At 39.3% G+C, this 20,273-nt stretch overlaps 1 protein-coding gene across 2 annotated transcripts; it reads right to left on the reverse strand.

The window, feature by feature from the left end:
* On the reverse strand, positions 1–16,674 carry LOC114661937 (tripartite motif-containing protein 29-like). Of its 2 annotated transcripts, none has more exons than XM_051934795.1 (6): positions 16,071–16,674; positions 13,394–13,489; positions 4,913–5,146; positions 4,648–4,807; positions 3,181–3,234; positions 1–1,094 (listed from the first exon to the last, which is right to left on the reverse strand). In XM_051934795.1, the coding sequence occupies exons 1-6, from the start codon at positions 16,638–16,640 to the stop codon at positions 994–996; spliced, it is 1,215 nt and encodes a 404-aa protein (XP_051790755.1). In that variant the 5' UTR covers positions 16,641–16,674; the 3' UTR covers positions 1–993. The 2 variants fall into 2 exon arrangements, with proteins under 2 accessions (XP_051790755.1, XP_028671030.1); XM_028815197.2 differs by having other exon boundaries at positions 3,181–3,237.
* Between the last annotated feature and the right edge of the window lie 3,599 nt (positions 16,675–20,273).

Below are 20,273 nucleotides of genomic sequence, written 5' to 3' on the forward strand. Positions count from 1 at the left end.
AACATGCAGAGATTTATTTTGATTTTATCCACAAACTCTAGGAAGCTCACAGTGCAAATCTTTTAAACCTGAAGTTAGAATTACGTACCTCCGAGGTTCGTTGCAATGCAATAGCAACTATTGCTGAAAAATGGGCGCACCCAGGAAAACAAAGATGGCATTGGAAAAACACACATAAAATATTTAACAATTTAAAAATTAGTATTGATTAAAAAAAAGCTGGTAGACAAAATTGACTTCGCTGTCCCCAAAAATCTATATCCAGATATAGTATGTAATTAGTGAAGCTCAAGGAACTTAAAGAGGGCTACTCTGTTAGGCCACAGTCTGAGGCTACTTGTTTGAAATTAATTGAAAGCTTGTAAAATCTAGAAGTTTACCTGACACAGTTAGTCATGGACTTCTTACATGTTAACAATCAGTTATGAAAAAGTAGGTTTTAACTGGCTGTTTAGTGGCTACATAAAGAGAGAAAGAGATTGGGAGCGTTCACTGATACAGCGCATTGTCGCTCCCACCACACGACAAACCACGCTATGTAGAGTTCTGATTCATCTTCTTCAGAGTAGAAGGGTAGAGCAAGGATGCCAAGCCTTCCATGATGATGACTGAAGAGATGTACAATTGCACGTCATACCATGTGGTTCTTTTGATGTCTTCCTTAGCTTGTTGCTAGGCTTTTTGCTTGTTTGTCTGCAACTTCATATGGAAAAGTTTGAGTCAAAGGTCATTGGTTGGCTGGAGAGATATTTGCACCACCTAGATTTAAAGGAAATTGCAGTAGCCTCCAATTATTGTATCAGAATCCACTTTCAATTACCGGTCCATGCCTAGTGTTCATTAAGTGAAGCAAGAGTTCAGTTTGCAGTGAGGTACTTGACCTTGTTGTCACCTCTTTGGTCTTGCAGGATGTCAACATTGTGTTTGAAATTCAGAAGGCAAGCTGACCAGATATTGGTCAAGGAGAGAGCTGCAGAATAGCTTAGCCGTTTATCAGGTGTTAATTCGGCAAAGCAGGTTTCTGGGTTTCTGTGCCTCTGTCAAGTCTGTTTTTTTAACAAACGATGAGGGAAGCAAAATGGACATATGCTGTCCTACAATATAAAAGAACAACATGAGAACAGAACAGCTGGAAACATCAAGCCCAACAACCCCTGGAAGAACCAAATGAAAAAATAAAAAATACACACACATCAAAAACATTAATCAAGGTACTGTATCCATCTAATCATATATATATACACATATTCATTATTACATTTGGTCTTCTTCATGTCCATTGTAAGAAAATTAGTTAAATGAGGCAATGGTGCTGCTTCTCCACTTGATATTCTTTATTTGCTGTGATTTTTGCTTTATTTGGCCCTTTCCTTTTTCCTCACCTTCTCTGTACACAAGATAGACTTTTTGAACTGATCTTCATGTCATACATGTCTCACTATTTTGTCTTTTACAGGTAACTGGCAAGTCTACAGGACTAAATATTATGTGAAATAATGGCGGGCTATCAAAGGAGCAGGATCAGGATTAGTGAAATATCAGGCAAGGGTGTGATCATGGGAGTTCTATTTAATATCGAGTGTCAAAGTAAATTTGTGATCTACCAGTCATAGTGTAAAATGCAGAACTGAAGTCCTAGCACTAATTTATGGGATAATAATGCATTTTTATTCAGGGGGATAGATACATTTTTACAGTATTTTGAGGTATTTACTAATATGTACAAAATTCTTTACAATTTTTTTAAACCATTGGATGCAAAAAGAAATGCAGTGTTAGCATGCCCGTTCTTTAAACATGTGTTTTTTTTACTTTTTACTAATATATGCAATTATTTTTTTTACCCTATCCTAACCCTAACTAAAATTCCTATTCTAAACAACAATAAGATTCTGATTGTTCTATCAGGACGATCCAGGATGTAGACTGCTGAGTGATACATCTTAAATAGCAGTGGCACAATGGCATCACAAGTCAAATCCATTCGACTGGCAAGAGGTGTCATTGGCATCAAGAAAATATCAACCATGAGTCAAACGCATAAAATTGCAACCACTCTTTTAAAACTGAACCTCAACAACAAAACATCACTGTCATAAACACAAAAATGAATCTAATGAAAAATAGTCCATATGAATATATAATCACAATATCAAGAAATGGCCAAAGATAATCATATCAAATACCATCTTTCTAATATTTTTCAAAACTAGATTTTTTCTAATATAAGGCCACTGGGAACTACAGAACATCCCGAGAAAGAAGATATGAGCTAGTCCAAGAAAGAAATCCAGATGATACAGCATTTTGAATTAAAATAATCAATATACAGTATCTTAGAGCTATGGAAGAAGCTTTAACAGAAGGATACAACCCAAATGATGTGGGGAGATGGCACATTGAAACATGTCAAACATCTCTGAGTCGAATGGCTCCTATTATTCCAGTTTTTATTCTTCCTTTACTACTGAGGGTCACTGTACGCCACTGTTTAGCCTGGCAGCACTGGGTGCAAGGCAAGAGCCAATGCTGCCCTTTCTCCCTTTTTACTGCTGATTTTTGGTAACAAAAGAAGCCTCACATCACAATAAAACCCAATGGTTGTGAAAAGCACTTTTGTAAGCTGGGGTCAGAAATCTCAAGGTTTTCCCTATGCACCACCAAGGCACTATTGCTTCAGGTTTTAGCTATGTTAGCACAAGCAATTATGCATACAGTATTTGCCCTCTAAGCTTATTTAAATAATTTTGCCTCTTTAATTTCATCCTCAGACTACTAAGGTCCTGGGTTCTAATCTTAGCCTGGTCATTGCTTCTGTGGAGGTTGTCCATTCTCCTCATGTCTACATAGGCATTCCTGCAGGTACTCTATTTTTTTCTCCCACAGCCCAAACACATACATTACAATAAGTTGACTGTCAACTCGTATTTCTGGTGATGGCCCTGAGTGTGCCATGTGATGAACTGCCACTTCATCCAAGTTTGGTTCCTGACTTGTGCCGAGTGTTACTGGGATAGATTCCCTGGAAATCTGAACTGGAGTAAGCAGGTGTGGGAGAGACAGGTGTACTGACAATACAAAGACACTTTCGTGAGTTTCCATATATGTGAAATAAACATGAAGCCGGGATAATGGGTTATCATAGGAACAGAATCAAGCTGAAAATGGAATTCAACTTACGTTTTAAAGGTTCACATGGCAAAGCCACTCTCAATGTTATAACTGGAACTGCACCTTCTGACAAAGGAAAGACATACAGAACTGAAAATCTTCAGCACAAATGAAGGAATTTTATTGTTTCGCTTAACAAAATCTGCAAATGTTCCATTCAGTTCATTCTCATGAAGTATTTTTCCACTTCATTTCTAATACACTATTAAAACAAAAACACAATGCAACAAAGACAATACACGGGCACAGAAACAGACAGCCACACATACACTCACAGGGTAAATTCTTAGGAACACCTCTACACCTGCTTATCCATAGCAATTATTTAATCAGTCCAGGCTGGTGATGGTGGTGTAATGGTGAGAGGAATGTTTTCTCTGCACACTTTCTAACCATTAATAACCATTAATCATTGCTTGATTGCCAAGGCCTGTTTAAGTTTTGTTGCTGACTATGTGCATCCCTTCATAGCCACAGTTTACCCATTTACTTATGGCTACTTCCGGCATGGTAATGCACCATGTCACAAAGCAGGAAATATCTTAAACTGGACAATGAGCTCAATTTTCTTCAGTGGCCTTCCAACAGAATACCTTTGGGATGTGATATAATGGGAGATTCGCAACATGAATGCACAGCTGAAAAATCGGCAGGAATTGCGTGATTCAGTCTACTTGGACTAGAATACCTTTGCACGCCACTGTAGTTTACACCTATTGTACTTTGTTGTTATATCTGACATAACCTAGGTAGCGAGATTTGTGCTGCTTGAGAGTGTTGGCCTGTTGGTCAAGCAAGTCGGTAAGAATTGCCTACCTTGTACATCAGAGTGATTATGCTACATGAAATATTTCACTTACTGAAAATTAGTAGAAATTACCCAGCAGTCACAAGCCTGTTCCATCCGCTTTTGGTTTCTCTTCACTGCCCTCTGTTGGTGATGCCACTCTGATCTTTTTACTTTCTCATATATGAAGTATAGGGAAAGTATTGGAATCCTCCAAAAAATTCCATTTTGAGATTTTGATTAATCTTGCCGTTTTAGACCTCCCAGTGTCCAAAAATACCATTTTTGGAATTATGTCTGTGTGTCTGTCTATCTGTGTATGTGTATGTAAACACAATAACTTGAGTACGCTTTCACTTAGGACAACCAAATTTTGCAGGCAAGAATTAGATACAAAACGTAGATTTCTATCAACTTTTGGGCTATTTCTATTAACCGGAAGTGTTTGATTTATTCAAATTTACTTTTATAATAATTGATCAGTATATTATTAATTTGGATTAATTTGTTGTTGATGGTTCTTTAAAATACATAATATAAAAATACAATCCTTGTCTTGCGGTTTACACCTCAAATATCCATCCCTATATTTGAGTATACAAGAAAGTCAAGGGGAGACCACTCACGATTTTTTCTTATAAGTGAAGATTTTTTTTTCTCCAGATGGAAATTTCAGATGGCTACCATACCTGTTTTAACGACTGCCTCCAGTCCTCGCTTGCTGATGTCCTCTAGAGTCGTTTTCAGATCCAACAACTCTTTCCTCAGTTCTTCAGATGAAAAGTCTCTGCATACAACTTTAGAAGGTGAAGCACCAGCTCCACAAGGGACAGAAGGTGTCTTGTAGTTCTACAACAGAGGACCAGAAATAAGAAGGTGTTGAGTGTTTTTTTTATGTTTTTCAGAAAGGAGATCTTTCACCAGCTTTTAGTTTGAAAGATGTCGAAATATCACCTGTAGGAAAAGAGTGTGGTCTTCAGTCTCGGAAAGCTTTATCATCTCATTATACCTTGTATTCAAATCCTCAATCTCATTCTCCAGTTGTTTTTTAATCCCTTTGGCCTTTCTGACTTCTTTCTTTTCGTGTTCAGTAATCAGATCACTCAGCTTTGTTTCCAATTCAGCGAGTAAATTTTTCAGGAGGCTAATAATCTCCTGACATTCTTGCTGTTCCCTCTTCGCAGAGGCCTGAAATCAGAGAATAAAGAAGCTGTGTGTACAGTTTATTATTTTCAGTGTTTGAGAGGTGCAGGGACCATGGCCTTAAACATTCAAAACCTCAAAGAAGCTGGATTAAGTGCTACCACTTATTTAGTGTACAGTGGGACCCTGAGGAAATCACATAACCTGCCAAAACTCTTACTATAAAAAATGTGTGTAACAAATTTAAAGCATTCTAATATTCTATTTATGGTTATATCATAACTTAATTCATTGGCTAGAGCAATATTTTCAGACAAAACACAATAAAATTTCATACCCAAAATTATTTATGGAGGACCTTGAAATTCTTCTTATCCAGATCTTGTAAAATATTTAAGCAATAGTGTCATACAACCCAAAAAGCACATGCACTGTAAACATCAGTGTTATATTTTAATGTAACACTGAGTACATATCTGAACTATCATTTTCTCATACGATGTCTCTCTATTATAATAAAAAAATCCTAGGATGAATCAAGACTTTTTAGCCTGGGACGAGACATGACTTTTTCAGAGAGATACTTTCAAGTCCCACGAGACGAGACTTTGTGCCAAGAGATTTAACCACACCTGGCCATAGAACGTTGTAAAGAATTCAAAAACGTTGGTGCGATACACATGCAGAGCAGGTTAGAGATAATGAAAGTACTAAAATTCGAAAGCCTCAAAAATTGATAGTAAAGATCGCATTAGCGCAAACAAACAGAAATTATTACTTGGTGAAATAACGGAACAGTGAAAAGAGATCGAATATATTGTTCGGATTTAAACTTTAAGTCGGAGACTTGTAGATCATCTAATTCGTATTGCCATCAGGGAAAAGTAGTGTTTCTTCCCAATGAAGAGGCGTATTCGCGAGAATTAAAAGATTGGTTGTTTGGTGAAAGTGAAAACCACATACGCGAGCAGCAGAGACATGAAGTGGCTAGTGTGTAGCGCAGACCAGGGGGGTTGGTGAGCGAAGTGAGCAGGACACGAAGCCCCCTAGTCATAAAGATGAATAATGGCATAGAGGAAAATATGCATCAGTACTCCTTCCAGATAAGACGCTCTTACCCAGCCAGGATGTGAAATCAAGAGATAGTCATGTCCCAGACCGGAGGAGGTGGCAGTACTAGTGTGCTACACTGATCTACTGGGAGTTATAGCATTTACTGGGGTCTTAAAGGTAACCATGTCAACATGTGCTTCTTGATTGGCAGGAATGGCCTCTTAGGAGCCTTCAGCTCTTCACTATGGTGAGCTTGGAGTGAGGAGAGTGAGTACTGGCAAGGTGATGCTGGGTGAGAAAAAAAACATGGCCAGGTCAGTGTAACTAAGGATGGCTAGTGCAGGGTGACGAGGAGTTTGGTCAGTTGGCTAATTTGTATGACATTGTATGACATTGTATGACATATAAAATTCAGAAGGCATAGACTTTGCTTTCTGTTTTTTGCATAATTGTTTCCTTCTTTACTCTCACGTTTCAATTAATAAACCCTCTTCCTTCCATTTACTTGTACAGTTTTGGTGTTCTTTGTGCCTAGATTAGCCAAATAGTTCATAGTATAGACAACCTGGCAGAACATTGACCGAAGCAGAACTGATAAATAACAAACACAGCTGTATCATTAACAATTTTAGAAAGTAAATGTAAAAAAAGTTAGCAGCACTGGTAAAAGATTTTCAATGCACAGAGAATAGATAATTGAGTGAGTGGCATGCAAAGACCATGTCATATTAGATGACTTTTCTAGTAATTTTTTCCAGTTGTTCCATTTTTTCCAATTTCTAGTTGTAGCCTACATTTAAATAATTAAAGTGAGTTGTAGGCAGCTGGCAGCACGCTCCAGTGAAGGTCCTTCATCTAGTCTGACATTCCCAGTGAATCACTCCAAATGATCTGTGACTCACCCTGATAAAATTAAACAGGTCTGACTTTAGTCATAGTGGTGGGCTTGTTCATATGCGAGAGAGATGACAACTAATTAACACTCATCTGGAAATACAAGGTATATAATGCAGCAACGAGGAAGAAGAAAGCAGGTATCTTGGACCACCCAAACCAAAGAACCTTGTCTGTCTCAAGACTTGTGTTTTACATACCAGGACTCAATGGCCTTGCCACATCTTTTAAGCGCTGGCTTCGTTCAGCAGCCTACTATTGGGCAAACACAACTGTGCTGGAAACTCATTACGCAAATATGGCGTGGCGGGCAATATTCACTTGTATAAATTGACATGGACCTGTGACAAGATTGGCAACTTCAGTCAGAAAGTCTGACATAACCTATGAGAGAAGTTGCATAATGTGAAATTGGCTTAATAAAAAGTTTTGGCCTCACTGTTAGCCAGTTTTATATTTTGAGAAGAGCTAATTCGGTGATCAGATAGGAGTGATGGGGGGAAAAAACGACTGGTGGCCCCACTCCTGCACATTGAATGACAATGAATAATACAGGCACAAAACAGAGCTTTGTCAGAAAAGATACAGTATTGTGAATGCATTAGGCCCTTTGAAATGGTAATGAGCACTGTTTCAAGGAAGTGTTTTAGAAAGAACTTTTAAACAATTAATAACTTTCCACATATTTGTGAAACTGTCTTGACGACCTAGTGACTACGCACTGTAAAATAAAACAGAGAAGGTCAGCTCTTATTGCTGCTGCTATGCACAGATATGAGATCTTTCGCTTTTAAATAAGCTGTTATAAGAACATTAGAACAATTTTGAGCAGAAAAAGCTGTTTGGTCCAACCAAACTCATCAATTCCTATTCACCTTCTTTTTGGAAAATATCTTTGACTTGAGTTATGTAAGCCCCCCCATGACTGTTACTTCCACACTGTGATTAATTTATTCCACATATATGTTCTCCTATGTTTGAATTTAACCTTTACCCATCTCCTATTTGTGCTCCAGAATTCTTGTTAAAGTAACAGCTGGACTCCACTGTAGTAAATTCCTTCATTATTTCTGCTTAACCTCTTTTCCATTGATATGAAAGGATTCAGCTCCTTCAGTCTTTTCACATACCTCATACCCAGCAGTCTACTGTACCTGGTCTTTTTTCTAGCACTGTTGTAGCTTTGCCATATAGAGGGGAGTTCATTTTTGTATAGTATGTCTTGTTTGGTGATCGTTAAATGTTAGAAGCAACACTGGTAGCTCAAATACCTGGGGCCTCATGTATAAACGGTGCGTACACACAGAAATGTTGCGTAAGAACGTTTCCACATTCAAATCGCGATGTATAAAACCTACACTTGGTGTAAAGCCACGCACTTTTCCATGGTACCTCATACCCTGTCGTACGCAAAGCAGTACTACTGTTCCTGTGTGGTTACCCTTTCTTAGATCCACATCCACGACAGAGGCTTTATCAAATACACAGAAATTAACCACATATCGTTCATAAATTTAATGCATCTGATTGTAATTAACCTGTAACAATATAATGGTCCACAGAATAGTCAAACTATTCTAAATACCATAACTGCTTTAGCGTTGTTACTCTTACTGCACCTTCTTCTTCCGTCAGCTGCTCCCATTAGGGGTTGCCACAGCGGATCATCTTTTTCCATATTACTCTCACTGCACCACTCGGAGTATTTATATCACTGTATCTGAGTGTGAATCACAGATCTACAGCGATTGGAAAGAGAATTATCGGTATACAGCATCAAGCACTCACTGCCTCAGCCATTCGCTATTTGAACTGCTCTCATCTGACCAACGCTTCAGAGCCTTTCCTGTTCGGACCTTGCGGTTCAAAAACAGTTTCATCCCAAGAACTCTAAATGCACTCAATCAGTCCATCAAGTGCTCCTTGTAGAACTGTTTGTACTTGCAAGTTACCGTGAGGTAATTGTACTTCTATTTTTCCTCGTACTTTTGCCATTGCCTTTTCACAGAACGCTGGGCTAAAGGTCTATTCATATTGATTTGAATAGTCAAAGAGACGTAATTCTGGGAGGAGTTGGGGTGGGACAGCAAGCGCGTGCACGTGCATTTATTTCCACACTGAGCGGGATTTATGTAGCGGAAGAATGCGGAAGATGGCGAACGCACAGATTCCAGCATCTGGATTTTTCTGTGCGTAAGCACATTTCGGCTTTTGTGCTTACGTCATGTTATAGTGCGAATTCTATGCACGGCTTTATGAATGAGGCCCCTGGTGTGTAATTATGGGGTCTGTGTCTTTAAAGAGGTTTGCAGAGTGGCTTGTGAAATTGTAGTTTTTAGTTTTCGGCACCGTACATATAAAATCGGAAACTAGAAGAGAAGGATGTGGCTGGACATTTTGACTTTTCCATTTTCCTACTGCTTTATCTCCAGCAGCACCTAAAAACCCTTTATTAACTGGATGCTCACAGCAAAGGAGGATTTTGCACAGCCATTGGGTACACGGGCAGTGGTGGGTATTTTGTTTTCCCAATGCTGTCTACAGTTGCTCTTTGTGAAGAGCTGCACCTTAGAAGAACATTCACCTTCTGGACTTTGGTGGTAGGACTGTGTTCATTATCCATTTTTCTGGGGAGCAGTTTAGTAAAGGGGATTATTCCACCACGTCTTTCCTTCTGTTAAACGTTGTTTGCACTTCAAGATCCACACTCTTCACTTACATTAAACACTTTTTTCTGGACTGTAAATATCATTGGGGTTTGTTTGTGGAATTTGTATTTTTGTGATTACCTTTCTTTGTTGTGTTTGCAGATAGTTATTATAGTAAATAGTTAATATAAATATTAGTTGCTTAACATACTGTAACTGTCTGGACATTTTTCTGACGTGTGTTGTTAATATTTGGGTGTTGGGGTGGACAATACTGCAGGACTGATTACATCCATCACTCATTTTAAAAGGATAGTGGCCTCGTTGCTACACATATTGTGTGCCACCTCACCACCCTTCCAGAAGTCGAGGTTCACTACACTGTTATATTCTTTATTTAATATAGAGACCAGTAGTATACACAATGGTATTACATTACTAATGGATGATCATTTTGAAATATTATCTTATTATACAAAATGGGTGACTGGGCAGATCCAAGCCAACTGAAGACCAGTAAGCTTTATGTGCGTCAGAGGTAAATTAATGGAAGGGATTATTAATGAGAAGACTGAGCAACACAAGGCAAGAACAGGAGTTTTACCAAACAGTAAGCATGGGTTCAGAAGATGGAGGTCATGTTTTACTAACATGCTAGAATTCTATGAGGAAGCAACAAAAGGACATAATCAAAGTGGAGCACATGATTTTATTTTTCTTGGCTTTTCAGGAAGCATTTGATAAGGTGCCACATGACTGGGGTGGGGGGGTGGTGGGGGGGCATCAAACTAAAAGAAGTGGGAGTTCAGGGTGGTGTTTGTAGATATTTGCAGAATTGGCTCAGACACAGAAAGCACAGGGTGATGGTGCAAGGAACCTCATCAGAATTGGCTGATGTTAAGAGTGGTGACCAGCAGGGATTTTGGATAGGAAAATAAATAATAAACTGGTTAAGTCTGAAGATGATACCAAGCTAGGTGGACTGGCAGATAATCTGGAACTGTTGAATCATTACAGAGGTAGTTGAACAGCATACAGGCTTGATCAGATTAAATTTAATATAAGCAACTGTAAAGTATTACATGTGGGAAGTAAAAACATTAGGTTTGAATACTCAATGGCAGGTCTGAAAATTGAAAGTTCACCTTATGAGGAGGATTGAGAAGTCACAGTAGACTTGACACTGTCAACTGTCAGACAGTGTTCAGAAGCCATTAAGAAGGCTAACAGAATGTCACATTATATAGCACCTTGATGTGTGGAGTACAAGTCCAAGGAGGTACTACTTAATCTTTATAACAAACTGGTGATGCCTCATCTGGAGTACTGCATGCAATTTTGGTCGCCAGGCTACAAAAAGAACAGAGAAGCTCCATAGAAGATTGACTAGGCTGATTCTAGGACTAAAGGGGATTAATTATGAAGAAAGATTAAAAGAGCTGAGCTTTTATAGTTTAAGCAAGAGAAGACTAAGAGGAGACCTGATTGAAGTGTTTAAAATTATGAAGGGAATTAGTCCAGTGGATCGAGACTGTTATTTTAAAATGAGTTCATCAAGAACACGGGGACACAGTTGGAAACTTGATAAGGGTAAATTTCACAGAGAAAACCACAGACACATGGAACAAGCTGCCAAGTAGTGTGGTAGACAGCAGGACTCTAGAGACTTTCAAAACGCGACTTGATGTTATTTTACAAGAATTAAGTGGATAGGACTGACAAACTTTGTTGGGCTGAATGCACTCTTCTCATCTAGATTGATCCTTCTTGGAAGGAGATTAAGAGGAGACATGATTGATGTACTTAAAATTATAAAGGGAACTAGAACAGTGGATCGAGACAGTGACTGGTGACATTAAAATGAGTTCATCAAGAACATGAATACACATGTAATTTACAGTTGCTTACTAAAATATATATAACATATTTATGTTATTATTATGAATTGTATTTAGTTTAATAATTTACAGATTTTTTTTTAAGGAAATAATGGAATGGAGAGGGGAAGTATGTTGTGTGTAGCTTAGACTTCTAATCTGCCCATGTAAACTAATATTGGTAGCAGGACTTTTAATTTGATAGCAGGACTTTTAATTTGAATTGTCTGGCTGGGTGGGCATAGGATTTCCTGTACAACAGCCATTAGAGAAGGAAGCTTCATAAAGCTTAGGGTAGTTGTCCTGCTGAAAGATGAACTGTCGCCCCAGTCTGAGGTCAAGAGCGCTCTGGAGCAGGTTTTCATCCAGGATGTCTCTGTACATTGCTGCAGTCATCTTTCCCTTTATCCTGACTAGTCTCCCAGTTCCTGCCGCTGAAAAACATCCCCACAGCATGATGCTGCCACCACCATGCTTCACTGTAGGGATGGTGCCAGGTTTCCTCCAAATGTGACGCCTGGCATTCACACCAAAGAGTTCAATCTTTCATCAGACCAGAGAATTTTCTTTCTCATGGTCTGAGAGTCCTTCAGGTGCCTTTTGGCAAACTCCAGGCGGGCTGCCATGTGCCTTTTACTAAGGAGTGGCTTCCGTCTGGCCACTCTACCATACAGGACTGATTGGTGGATTGCTGCAGAGATGGTTGTCCTTCTGGAAGGTTCTCTTCTCTCCACAGAGGACCTCTGGAGCTCTGACAGAGTGACCATCGGGTTCTTGGTCACCTCCCTGACTAAGGCCCTTCTCCCCCGATCGCTCAGTTTAGATGGCTGGCCAGCTCTACGAAGAGTCCTGGTGGTTTCGAACTTCTTCCACTTACGGATGATGGAGAGCCACTGTGCTCATTGGGACCTTCAAAGCAGCAGAAATTTTTCTGTAACCTTCCCCAGATTGGTGCCTCGAGACAATCCTGTCTCAGAGGTCTACAGACAATTCCTTTGACTTCATGCTTGATTTGTGCTCTGACATGAACTGTCAACTGTGGGACCTTATATAGACAGGTGTGTGCCTTTCCAAATCATGTCCAGTCAACTGAATTTACCACAGGTGGACTCCAATTAAGCTGCAGAAACATCTCAAGGATGATCAGGGGAAACAGGATGCACCTGAGCTCAATTTTGAGCTTCATGGCAAAGGCTGTGAATACTTATGTACATGTGCTTTCTCAATTTTTTTATTTTTAATAAATTTGCAAAAACCTCAAGTAAACTTTTTTCACGTTGTCATTATAGGGTGTTGTGTGTAGAATTCTGAGGAAAAAAATTAATTTAATCCATTTTGGAATAAGGCTGTAACATAACAAAATGTGGAAAAAGTGATGCGCTATGAATACTTTCCGGATGCACTGTGTGTATATATATATATATATATATATATATATAATTTTTTTTTTCTTTTGAAAGATCTTGATCTTTCGTTTTTTTCTTTTTTTTTTGCTTAAATAAACTGCCAAATTATTATTTTTATACATATTTGTTGCTCTGTCTTTCATGCTTCCTTTAACTGAACCTGAAATAAAATTTTAAAGTGCTGCATAGTAAATAGTGGTTGGTAGGGGGGCAACAAAGTGCTGTGTCGCCCTCCTCACCCACTAAGCACCTGCTACACGCAATTGGAAAACCTGTTAAAGGTAAATTTTGTACAAAAATCAGGACATTTTTCTTCACACAGAGACCAAGAGACAGATGGAATAAGTGACCAAGTAGTGTAGTAGACAGTAAGACTTTAGGTACCTTTAAACTAGCCTTAATACAAAAACTCACCATAATTAGTTTTGGAGTCTCTTTCATTGCCTGCTGCTTCTCTTGCTTCTCCTTAAGTGCTTTCTGGATCAGTTCCATGTTTGCTTTCAGCGGGACCTTTGTGGAGATATAATCCAAATTTAAGAAGGTGTCATGAGGTACCTTGTGTAACCTTCTAGATTCTAGGGAAGCTTACAAAGGCAGAGTGAGAAGAATGAAGAAATGGCGTTTCTTGAAATGGGAAAATACCTAAAAAGCCTATGACTTCTAAAAATGTATTTTGAGGTGAAGAAATACAATATCTCTATGAGGCACAGCCTTACCCAGTACCTGAAAGCTAAAGAGTGTGGTGGTGTAAATGGATACACCTCACAAAGTATACTTAAGAATGACTACATTAATGTTGGGAGGAAGGAGGCCCTAAGTATAAGTTAGCGGTAGACTAGGTGTCATGGGAGCAGTGCTCCCACTAGCCAAACTGGGGGCCTAAACATAAACTTCTTTGGGTCCACCCCCCCTTTCCCTCCCAGAATCCACTACATTAGTATTTCTTATAGCAGCTTTAATTTGAATAATAAATGTATAAACAATAAACAAAGAAACACACATCAAAACCCTAACTATAACTTTTAGTATACAGGAAAAGGGGTGGCTCTGCATGGGGGCACTGGTCTTGAACTTTTGTTTGGGCTCCACCTGGTTGTTCTGAGGGAACCACAGAAAAAGAACAGCAAGTCATGTGAGAGTATGCAATAGGTACATAGATAGCAGTGAAAACCATATTAGATTATGAGTGTTATATAAATATATACATATATGTGTATATTTACTTATATAATAAAGCAGTAACATCTGTATGTTCAGTCCCTTGAAGGAATCTGATTGGTCAGTTTGGCTTTGGTGTGATTGGTCAGTTTGGTGACATGACAAAAGAGGAAGTTATTAAAAAATGTAAACACCTGAGAAACAAACTGAAACGTTTTTCACTTAAGATCCACTGTCTTTAAATTGTTTCATTTTTTAGCTTTCAGCTTTGAATTATCTACAGTAAGTACAAAGAAAGCCAGCAGCTTGTCATAAGCAAGCATTATAAAAAAATAGAAATAAAAATTTGTGCTAAGAATGACATCATGTGTACAATGCAAAACAGCATTAGTAAGCTAATGAATATCTTCTTGTGATATTATTGTATGTTTATCAAAGCCATTAAAATAATAATATTTTCATGAAAAATGCTTTGCTCTCTTCTGAATGCTGCTCAGATATGTTTATTAAAATCTGCTTTTTTAAGAGTTCTCATCCCTTTAACTTTTTAAGCACACCCCAGCCCTTCTCCCAATCTGCCATACCTGTGTCTTTGAATTGTTCCAGCCCACATCTACATGCTGTAGACAGTATTCATGTTCTGTTATACAGTAAGTGTGCAGTCTCTTTGCATTTCTCGACCATCATTGGTTTATGGGGGTTAAAGAGGACTCAATTAACTAGTCTAATGGCCGAAATACATCTCTGGAAAAAAAGAACACATACTTTTTCAGACATCTTGATTAATTTTATTAATGGGCTGTAGCCCATGTTAGCCATAGCAGAGGTCCAGTTATGCTGAGAGGGAACAGGCTGTCTGGCCTTTAATGACAGCGGTAATTTATTTTTTAAAGTACAATGGCTGTCACTACGGCAGACTCCTTATCAGCGAGCAGTATACTGTGGTGCTAGGCACCTGCATGCTGTACCATATAGCTTGCAAATGATGAATTTAGACTTGAACAGCCTATTATCGACTTATACCTGGGTATTTGTTTTTGGCTTTGCTCAAGGTTTTAGTGTCTTTATGTTTTTGTTTCTGATTTTGCTTCTTGTGTGTATGCCATTTCCTTTTCTTGTGGCCTTTCATTTTTGTAAGCTAGTTCTTTTCCTTTGGTATGTTATCTTTTGCCTGGACTTACGCCCCAGATTATTTCTGTCTGCTTTACTAATTCTATGTAATATCACACTAATGTCAGCTTTCATTATTCACTAGACCTGAACATCACTTAGCAGCTAATCACACAATGATAATGATGACGTTTATATCTGGTGTGTGATTTAGAGTGAGTTTCAGTTTTACTTTGTTTTCCCTTCAATTATAAATCCTTTGTGAATTTTTGTGGTCTGGCATATTTTGGTGCCTGGTTGCTCCAACCAAACTCTACATTAGAAGCCAATTCCTGCTGTTAATGAGACAAGTTATTTAATTCTATGCAACTGTGAGTGCATTCAACCTGCCTGTCAGGCATTTGTGATATTGTTGATTCTGTTTTTACAGTATCTCCAGTCTCTTTAATGTGTAGACACTTACCATGAAAAAAAAAACTTAAAAAATGAATGGAATGCCATTTCCTGTTTAAAAGATGTTGTAGAGGAGACGGACATCATTTTCCACTGGCATAACTGATGGCCACACTTAACCTTATAATAATAACATTCTTTAACGTTTTACTGAACATAGAAACTTTCTTACTGTTGATCGGTATGTTGTTTTCGCTACATACATTTTAACTACATTTGCTTAGAGTGCATTTTTTGCAGAGTACTTTGTGAGAGGTATTGCTATTTAAAATTAAAAATGCTACATAAAAGTCATAGCCATAATTGCCATAGTTCATTCTATGAAAGCTCAAGCTAATATGTCATTGAAATCAGACAGTACACTCGTCACCTGCTTTTGTTGCCTTTCTTCTTCCGTTGAGCAAGTATCATGAGTCTTATGTTCACTCACTTCACATAAGCAGCAGATACAGGTCTGGTCTGTCCGACAATATAACTCCATGGGCTTCTCGTGCTGACTGCAGACTCTCATCTTCAGGTTTTCAATGGGATCTATCAGCTTGTGGTTTCTCCACATGGGAATGTCAAAGTGGGACTGGATATGCATCTCACAGTAGGAGATTAAACAATTCAGGCAAGACTTCACCGCTCTGCACTTTGTCCCAGAACAAAAATCACACATCACTTCCCTAGGTCTCAAATCTTTCTTCAGTGGAGAACTGAGTCGCCTTTTTTTTGCATCATCGGCTCCTTTTTCCGTGGTGGATGTTTGGACCTTAATTGTCCTCTTGGTTAAAGTCTTTTTGCATTGAGAGCAACAGCTTACTCCAGTGTCACTCCTGAGGCCTTTATTACATTCTGTGCAGTAGCCATGCCCACATGGGAGATAAACAGGTTCCTGCATTTTTTGCATGCATCCGCAGCAATAAACAGAATCCTCTGCGTCTGCTTCCTCCTTCATGTTTCAGATATAGGCACACAAGTCTGACAAAGAGAGGAGCGTTCAGTTTTCTGAAATGACAGGTTGCTGCTTGCACTTTTAAGGAGCTATGGGGTGGAGATTTGGCCTAGTGCCCAAATAGCACCTGACAGAAAAGACGAAGGCTGCATTTTCCAGTAAAGCAGAATGGTGATTGCTAAAGAATCGAAACTTAAATTGGGGCAGATGTTTATTGGAAGTTTAATGAGTTTCGTACAGCTCATCAATACTGAATGTCTGATCTCAGTAAGTAATGAGTATTAAGTAATAAATGTGATCCATACCTGCTTTGGGCCATCCAGCTCTGGAATGCAAGTGAGTAACTACAAACTCACATGTCTGCTATGGATCACAAAACACTTGAAAGCCCTACTGTATAAGAAGAAGAAAGCTTTCAGGTCTGAAGATTAGGAGGAAAGCAAAAGGGTGCCTTCAGAACTAAGGAAGCAACTTTACAAGGGGAAATCCCATTTCAGTGACAAACTGGAGAGTAACTTACAGAAGAACAATGTAAAAGAAGTGTGTAACGGGATGAGGACTATCACTGACTACAAGCAGGTTGTAAAACCTGAAGAGGAAGGAAAACAAGAACAGAGCTAATGAATTGAACCAATTCTTCAACAGGTTTGACTCATTCTCATCAGTCCAGTCCCAAACCTATACGCTGCTAGTCTCCGTAATCAAGATATAGGGGTTCTGGAAGTCCAACTGCCATCTCCACCCTCCACCCTTCCACTTCCTGGACTTTGTGTCTCTGCTGATCAAATGAGGAGAGAGCTGGGAAAACTCTGCATGAACAAAGTTGTGGGGTTGGATGGAATCAACTCCAGGGTGCCTAAAACATGTGCCAGCCAGATCTTCAACACCTGTTCTCCCTTTCCCCTGAGTTTGCAGAAGGTCCCTCAACTGTGGAAATGTCCTATGTGTTCCCAGTGCCAAAGAAAGGACATTGCAGTGATCCCAAGAACTTCGGACCAATTGCTTGTACTTCATACATCATGAGGGGCTGGTCCTAAAACAGCTCCAACCCCTGATCTCAAAACATCTGGATCTCCTGTTGTCAGTCTATCAGACACATATACATGTGGAGGCCCTACCTAACTGTGAGGGACGATACGGCACCCCAGCTGGTGTGGCCCTCATTTCCCTACCTGGCCAAGAAGCCTTGATAACAAATGTTCAGGGAGGGAATAACAGTATCTCATTTTTGTACCAGGACCCTGGTGTAGAAGGACGTTACATCTGGCTATGTGGGGCTGACACCCTATAGAGCACGCTACATGCTTGCACAATGTGACAAATGTTCAGTGAACCATAGAGCAGCACAATAGACTGGAAATACTTTTTATTTACATAAGAAAATTCATTCTCTGAAGGCGCCTTTATAGTGTAGCGTCGATGCTGAGTGCCACAATGGATCGATTCTCTGCTCTTTATCCTTAAAGGGACTGCTTGCCTTTTGCCACACTAGTTGGAAAAAGCACCTGTGCCTGTGAGCTGCTGTTGTTTAATGCTCTCCTGCTATTGATGATGTAATATCAGCTTATCCTTTTGGTGATTCATCCCTGGCTGAACACTTCCAGCACCATCACAATAGCAATGTGTGTGCAGCTGACCACTTTACTTTGCATTTGGAAAACCGGACATTGCTGCGAATTGAGCTTTCATACTTCCCAGTTCAACCACAGTGTAAGGAAATCTTATATATCTAGATGACAAGTGGATAATACCATCCCATACACGTGGGATGGTACGCCTCAGTGATGACTGAGAAATACCAGATCAGTCAGCAAGTTTGCGTTGAAAAGATCCTGTGGCTAAAAACCCGAGGGTGGGAAGAACTTGCAATGGAACAGGTAGAGTACAATTCCTCAAAGTCTGCCTTTGTAAAGCTGGCCCCAGTTCAGCACGCTGTGCCAAGAGGATATCTCTTGGAAGCCAAAATCGACTTAGAAGCCAGTCATTATTATCATCCATAAATATGCTCTCTTCTAATTCTTCCATTTGTGATGTCTTCTAACAATGCTAAAGCAGACATGGTAGTTGGAATAGTTTGGCCATTCTGTGCACCATTATTTTGTTGCAGAAGGATTACAATTAAGTGAATTAAATTTGTAAATGATTTGGAATTAATTTCAGTGTATCTGATAAAACCCGGGTGGCATGGTGGCGCAGTGATAGCTCAGCTGCCTTGCAGTTAGGAGACCTGGGTTCACTTTCTGGGTCCTCCCATTGTGGAGTTTGCATGTTCTTCCCATGTCTGCGTGGGTTTCCTCCCACAGACCAAAGAAATGCAGGTTAGGCAGATTGGCAATCTTAAATTGTCCCTAGGGTGTGCTTTGTGTGTGTGTGTGTGTGTGTGTCCTGCGGTGGGTTGGCGCCCTGCCCGGGATTGGTTCCTGCCTTGCACCCTGTGCTGGCTTGAATTGGCTCCAGCAGACCCTCGTGACCTTGTGTTCGGATTCAGCGGGTTGGAAAATGGATGGATGGATGGATGGATGGATGGATGGATGATAAAACCCGCATCAGAACAGAAACAGTAGCACTGCTTTGACGCTGGGTGCTGCCAGTTTGCAAAACCTAGCAAAAACTTGCGTATGCATGGCAGAAGGCTGCCATGAAAATGTGTGTGGCTTTACGCCAAGTTTAGTGTTTATACATCTCAAAGTGAGTGTGGAAATGGGAGTACGCAACATTTTTGTGTGTACGCACTGTTTATGCATGAGGCCAGTCATTCTAGTACAGGGTTCCATTGATGGATTTCAGGGGGTCCGTGAGGGTCAGATAAAAATGAACATTTATATTCACTATACAGTCTGGTACTATTGAATTTTCTCGCCTGAAATTTCTCACATGATTTTTCTCACGCGTTATATCTCTCTCGGTTATTTTGGATACTCTGCAGAACTCTTTCAAAGGTTACTTTGGCTCAGGTGACCTTAAAGTTGAAATCCTTTCCTAGCCGACATAGACTGTTGAAGACCTTTTCAAAGATGACCTCATTGAACTGAGGAAAAAGGAAATGTTACGAAATTAATTTATCTCGAAGAGTCTTGGAGAATTCTAGTGTGCGTTGACACAAGCCCACCCTCTTCTGTACAGCTACAGTATGAGTGCTTTGATTCCCTTTGCTGCTACATACCTTTGTGAATCAGGGTTTTCAGCACTTGTTTCTATCAAAACGAAAAGTCGAAATAAATTGACTGTCAAAGATGATATGCGTGTCACCTTGTCAAAGACCACACCACAATTTCATATTCTTATTCAAGGTAAACAAAAACAACCTTTTCATTGAAATAAAGTAGATAGCAAGAGAGTAGATGTAGTAGTAGCAGTAATGCTAGTACAAAACGCAGTAGTAGTATATCTGTTTTAATTTGCATCATTATATTGAGTGACCATTAATTTTTTGCATAAAAAATGAGTGTTTTTTTTAGGTTATTTACTTTAAAGTTTAATAATACTTTGTGTATGTCATATATGTTTGAGACAATCAAATCTCGATAAATAAAGTACATTATATTCATTGCATGCAGAGTTGTGTTTATGTGAATATTTCTGGGAGGGTGGGGGTCCATAGCTTTCATTATGGAAGAGAAAAAAATGTATATATTA

This window comes from Erpetoichthys calabaricus, chromosome 12 (assembly GCF_900747795.2).
Source record: "Erpetoichthys calabaricus chromosome 12, fErpCal1.3, whole genome shotgun sequence".
Classification (NCBI taxonomy): domain Eukaryota; kingdom Metazoa; phylum Chordata; class Cladistia; order Polypteriformes; family Polypteridae; genus Erpetoichthys; species Erpetoichthys calabaricus.

What these genes read in the sequence shown, in the direction of transcription:
- LOC114661937 (XM_028815197.2), bottom strand. Translation starts at nt 16,640, where the DNA reads ATGAAGGAGGAAGCAGACGCAGAGGATTCTGTTTATTGCTGCGGATGC. An exon ending in AGACTCCAAAACTAATTATG is followed by an intron (nt 5,147 to 13,393) that starts GTGAGTTTTTGT and finishes CTCTGATTTCAG; the next exon opens with GCCTCTGCGAAGAGGGAACA. An exon ending in ACCACACTCTTTTCCTACAG is followed by an intron (nt 4,808 to 4,912) that starts GTGATATTTCGA and finishes CCTCTGTTGTAG; the next exon opens with AACTACAAGACACCTTCTGT.